We start from the raw sequence: 5635 nt of genomic DNA, 5'->3' as shown, positions 1-5635 counted from the left end.
CTGCTTCGGTGGCCTCATTAAAAGAGGCAGAAAAGCGCATAAAGGCGCTAGAGAAGAAATTGGAGGCAGCCTTGCACCCCTCCCCTTCTCCAGTACCTCTGACTCAGAGGCAGCCAACCACACCTGAACCTGGGACCCCCCAGTCAGCCTTTGGACACCTGGGACCCCTACAGGAGGGTGACTGGTCCCCAGAGGGACAGTTCATGTCATTGCCACAGGCCCCGTCTCCAGCCTTGTCCTGGACTAGACCTGAACCTTCCGGGCTCCCAAGGAGGGGCACCCAGGCACCTTCTGCCACATTTACACCCACAGCGGCGGGGCTGCGCCCCCAGACTGGTTCGTGGCAGCACATGGCTCCAGAATTACAGGAGATGTTTGCAAATGTCTATGCTCAAGGAGTAAATGCCGGGACAGGCCAGCAAGTGAACCGACCTCAGACTCAGGCAAGAAGCCTTTGGCCAGTACCGCCCCCCTCGGGTTTGGGGTCTCTCTCAGAGGATCCGGACTTTGGCGAGGACAGTGATAAAGAGTATGAGTTCTCAGAGGATGAGAACACCCCAGAACAGCAGCCAGTGGCCGGACTGTTTAAGCCCACGCTGTTTCGGACTCTGCTTTTTAAGGCAAAGCAGGTAATGGACCTGCAGGGAGCGGCTAAGACACCAGAAGCAGAGACCGGCAAGACATCTGCTTCCCTTTTGAGAGAACCCCAACCCAAGTCGGACCACATCCCGGCATCGCATATCTTCGTTGAGGGAGTCAAAAAGCCCTGGCAACACCCCGCAGCGGCTCAGGGCCCTTCGAATTTGGAGCGCAAGTTCTACACATTCGACGATGAGGTGGAAAAACTTTTGGAGTTTCCCCCCATTGACCAGCCAGTAGTCACGCTGGTTTCCAGTGCCCTTGTACCGTCAGAGACAGGGGAGAGCTTGAAACCAGAGGACAGAAAGGCGGAAACCCTATTACGCAAGACCCACCAAATGGCGGGCTGGGGTTTCAGAGCGGCTGCTGCGGCCTCCTTCTTCAACAGGGCCTCCATCATGTGGCTCCAGGAACTGCAGTCACGCCTTGGCCCGGAGGAAGCCAGACTTCGCCAGGATATCAGCAAACTACAGGCCGCAGCTGAGTTTTCCGCCGACGCCACCCTACACGCAGCTAAGTTTGCCAGTAGGGGCATGGCCACTACGCTGTCGTCGCGCCGGCTTTTGTGGCTGAGAAATTGGCCAGCGGACTTGAAATCAAAATGGCGCCTGGCCTCAGCTCCACTGCAGGGATCGATGCTCTTCGGTGACATTTTGGATAAAGTCCTCATAGAGGACAAGGACAAGAGGAAGGTCCTCCTTAAGTCCAATAGACGCCAGGACCGTCGCTTTACTCCCTACACCAGACGGCAGAACCCACGTTGGGATGCTTCTACCGGACAAGGACAGGCGCAGAGAGGTTTTCACCAGAATCAGTACTCCCAGCAATCATTCAGGAATGATCGCGGATCTTATCAGGATCGTCCCAGAGGCTTCCAGCAGTCCAGGCGGCCCTTTCGTGGAGGCAACCAGAGGGGATATCGTCGTTCCAAATGACTCCTCCGGGCCCCTACCTCTAGGAGGGAAGCTGCAGCACTTCAGCCCCTCCTGGCTGCTCACTTCCTCGGACAAGTGGGTTTTAGCCACCGTATCGGAAGGACTTCGTCTGGAATTCATGGGGCCCCCTCCTCATCGCTTTGTAAGTTGCCCGAGGCTTCGGGACCTACACAAGAGGCAGCAGATCCGCAAGGAGATTGCCCATTTCCTGGAAATACAAGCCATCGAACAGGTACCTCAGCAGGAAGTTGGCAGGGGATTTTACTCCAGGATCTTCCTGGTACCCAAGACTTCAGGAGGATACCGAATGATACTGAATTTGAAACAACTCAACATCTACATCAAGTACAGGAGGTTCCATATGCACTCCTTACAGACTATTCTTCCCTCGGTACGGTCCAGGGACCTGTTGACTTCAATAGATTTAAAGGAGGCCTACCTCCACGTACCTGTACACCCGACACACCGGGAGTTCCTCAGGTTCTGCTCAGAAGGCATACATTACCAGTACAGGGCAATGCCCTTCGGCCTCTCCTCGGCCCCACGGACTTTTACCAAGTTGCTGGACGCCCTGACGGCCAGTCTTCGGTCTCATTCTATCAGACTGATGGCCTACCTGGACGACATAATTATTTTGTCCAGGTCTCCCAGGCAGGCCAGAGAGGACTTAGCCAGAACAATACGGACCTTAGAAGCGCATGGCTTCACTATAAACGTGGAGAAAAGTCAGCTGTCTCCAACAACCAGACTACAACATCTGGGTTCCATCATCGACACCATATCAGGCAAGGTAACCCTCTCTCCCGAGAGGCAGGAGAACATTCATCGCCTGGTTGCCGGCTTGATCCGCCTCAGACGGGCCCCGATGGTGCTATTGTCAAAGGTGCTAGGTACGTTGGTGTCAGCCATAGGTATAGTTCCCTGGGCCAGACACCATATAAGAGGCCTTCAGTGGTTTCTTTTGCCAGCCCAGAGGGCCAGGGTCAGTCACTCGCAAAGGATTATCTTCCTACCAAGGAAGGTCAAAGAGTCGTTGAAGTGGTGGCTCACCGCAACAATTCAGGAGGGTTCCCCCTTTCGTACCCAGGACCGTCTCATTCTGACCACAGACGCCAGTTTATACGGGTGGGGTGCCCACCTGGGACGTCATATGGCCCAAGGACAATGGACAATAGAGGAATTGGCTTCGGTCAATATCAATTTCTTAGAACTAAGAGCAGTGTTCCTAGCCCTGTTGGCCTTTGCCCCCCTAGTAGAAGGCAAACACATACTTATCTTAACAGACAATGTAGCAACCAGGGCCCACCTGAATCATCAGGGGGGCACGAGGTCCCAACGTCTTATGGAGGAAACTATGAGGCTCTTCACCTGGGCCGAGACCCATTTGGCGTCACTGACCGCGGAACATATCGCAGGGATCAGCAACTCCACAGCGGATTGGCTCAGCAGGGCTACCCTGGATCCGTCAGAGTGGCGACTCGATCCAGACCTGTTCTACCAGTTGACCCAGAGGTTTGGGGTCCCCCTAGTGGACCTATTTGCCAGCGGCCAGAACACTCAGCTTCCGAGGTTTTTCACACGGTTTCCGGATCCAGGAGCAGAGGGGACCAACGCCCTACTGTCACCTTGGCCTCCAGGTCTCCTGTACGCATTTCCCCCCGTGAATCTCATCCCGAGGGTGGTGGAAAAGATCCTTCACGAGGAGGCGGAAGTGATCTTACTAGCGCCATATTGGCCACGTCGCCCGTGGTTCGCGGACTTGGTGGAACTTTCAGTGTCACCCCCGTGGAGGATTCCAGATCGGATCATCTCGTTGAGCCAGGGGAATCTGAAACACCCAGATCCTCAGTGGCTACACTTGACAGGTTGGCACTTGAAAGGCATAAATTAAAGCAGTTGGACTTACCAGAGAAGGTTATAGATACCATGCAGGCTGCCAGGCGCCCATCGACTTCACGAATTTATCAGGCGACCTGGGCTGCGTTTTGTAAATTTTGCGACAAGGATTTACAGGATCCTAGGGAAGCTTCTGTAATAACTGTTTTAGAGTTTCTGCAAGCCGGGGTGGAACGTGGCTTAGCTCCTAATACTTTGAGGCGACAGGTGGCAGCCTTAGCCACCATGATTCAAACTCCAGAGTCTCGTCCCTTGGCTCAGCATCCTTGGATCAGAGATTTTATTAAAGGAGCCACGAATAAACATTCTCCGCCTGTCAGGAGATTTCCATCCGGGGACCTCACGTGGGTACTTAAGGCTTTAACTAAACCTCCCTTTGAACCATTGAGGTCTATACCAATTAGGCTACTTTCCATCAAGACAGCCTTTCTTGTAGCTGTTACATCTGCACGCAGGGTGTCGGAGTTATCAGCGTTATCCGTGAGACCTGACCTCTGTGTCTTTTATCCGGATAGGGTAGTTCTTCGTTTGGACCCCACCTTTGTACCAAAGGTAAATACAGTGTTTCATAGGAAACAGGAACTTATTCTCCCAGATTTCTGCTCTCACGGGAGTCATCCATCAGAGCTACTGTGGCATAAGGTGGATGTCCGGAGAGCTCTAAAGATTTACATTAGAAGGACAGAGGAATTTCGTAAGTCTGAGAATCTTTTTATTTCATTTTCTGAATATAGGAAGGGACTTGGATTATCGGCGAAATCCATTAGTCGGTGGATTAAGGACTGTATCTCGGAGGCCTACAAGGCTGGAGGACACACAGTTCCAGAAGGATTGACAGCTCACTCAACCAGGAGTGCGGCGACTTCGGCGGCTTGGTCTACTCAAGCATCGATAGAGGACATTTGTCGAGCTGCAACCTGGGCAGCCCCTACAACATTTATTAGACATTATAAGTTGGACTCCTTTGCTTCAGCGGAAGCGGCCTTTGGCAGGAGGGTTCTTCAAAGAGTTTGTGTTTCTCCTAAGTCCCTAGTTAGACCTTCTCCCTCCCATGGGCTTTAAAGATCTTTGGTATATCCCATGTTGGACTCTCCTTCCAGATGCAGTGGAGAAGACCCGTTGTACCTACCTGAACGGTCTTCTCGATGCACTGGAAGGAGAGTCCAAACCCACCCGGTAGTTGAAGTTCAGGGACACCGGAGGTTGGGTTGGTTCTTGAGTTATTGCATTGGTCAATAAAAGTTGGTTATCCTCTTAAGTGCCTTTCGTTTTTAAAACTGAGCTCATGGGGGGACCGCAAGGGGGCGGTAACTTTTATTATGTAAATTTTTACTCAGTCTCTACCAATCGGATTGGTTAAATACCCATGTTGGACTCTCCTTCCAGTGCATCGAGAAGACCGTTCAGGTAGGTACAACGGGTCATTTCTACCCAAATTAAAATTATTTTCATCTAAATCTCTATTTACTCTCTACTTCCCACTTGTGATCAGTAAGTCATGCGCTGCTGAAGACCCAATGCCAATTGAACTGGATCTCCAATATAATGATGGCATTATCACAATATACATTGATTCTTGTTTTTATATTTTATTTTATTTATTTGCTTGTTGATCAGATTCATATATTTTATTTTGAACACTGAAATAATCCAATCATGTTTGTATGTTGAGCTTTCTTCATGTAATTAGAATATCTGGAAAAGCAACACTTTTATTGCTTTGAGGTAACAATGTTTACAGAATGTAGGGTCCTTAATGCTCTCTGGGATTGTTTTCTCATAGATGTTTCATTACCCAAATAGGTAGCATCATCAGTGCTAGAAGGAAATGGGGTTTGCTTTCAGTTATATTTAGGTGGTTTGCCCTGTCAATGTTGACGGGAGAGTTTTTGGTGGTTCTTTGAGTAGGCTGTTAATGTTTGATTGTTTGTCTGAACTGGTAGTTTGAGGAAGTATTTCAAGCTGAATGGGACATTTAGGCACGGACTCTTGGCCATGCCTCCTTTATCCCCAGCTGCCCCCCTCCTGGCCATTCTCCACTGCCAATGGGTCCCTGGCCCTCTGCCACTCATCCTTTGTTCTTGTCCATTCACTCAGGCACTGTTGACTTGGGCCCTTGGTTCAGTGAAGGGCTATCCAAATTTTTACTAACAAACTATGGCTTA

The 5635-nt window shown here is 50.8% G+C and overlaps 1 protein-coding gene across 2 annotated transcripts; it reads left to right on the top strand.

Annotated features, from left to right (window-relative positions):
* Positions 1-2463: 2463 nt before the first annotated feature.
* LOC139164665 (uncharacterized) lies at positions 2464-4678 on the top strand. Of its 2 annotated transcripts, none has more exons than XM_070747088.1 (2): positions 2464-3439; positions 4205-4678. In XM_070747088.1, the coding sequence occupies exons 1-2, from the start codon at positions 2739-2741 to the stop codon at positions 4530-4532; spliced, it is 1029 nt and encodes a 342-aa protein (XP_070603189.1). In that variant the 5' UTR covers positions 2464-2738; the 3' UTR covers positions 4533-4678. The 2 variants fall into 2 exon arrangements, 1 of the variants encoding a protein (XP_070603189.1); XR_011558673.1 differs by lacking the exon at positions 2464-3439 and adding an exon at positions 3818-4022.
* Positions 4679-5635: the final 957 nt, after the last annotated feature.

This window comes from Erythrolamprus reginae, chromosome 3 (assembly GCF_031021105.1).
Source record: "Erythrolamprus reginae isolate rEryReg1 chromosome 3, rEryReg1.hap1, whole genome shotgun sequence".
Taxonomy (NCBI): domain Eukaryota; kingdom Metazoa; phylum Chordata; class Lepidosauria; order Squamata; family Dipsadidae; genus Erythrolamprus; species Erythrolamprus reginae.
This window is presented reverse-complemented; position numbering and strand designations above follow the sequence as displayed.

Excerpts from the sequence above, each read along its gene's own strand:
- LOC139164665 (XM_070747088.1), top strand. The coding sequence starts at position 2,739 with ATGGACAATAGAGGAATTGGCTTCGGTCAATATCAATTTCTTAGAACT. Across the intron at positions 3,440-4,204 it reads TCAGTGGCTACACTTGACAG|GAAGGGACTTGGATTATCGG; the intron begins GTTGGCACTTGA and ends TTCTGAATATAG.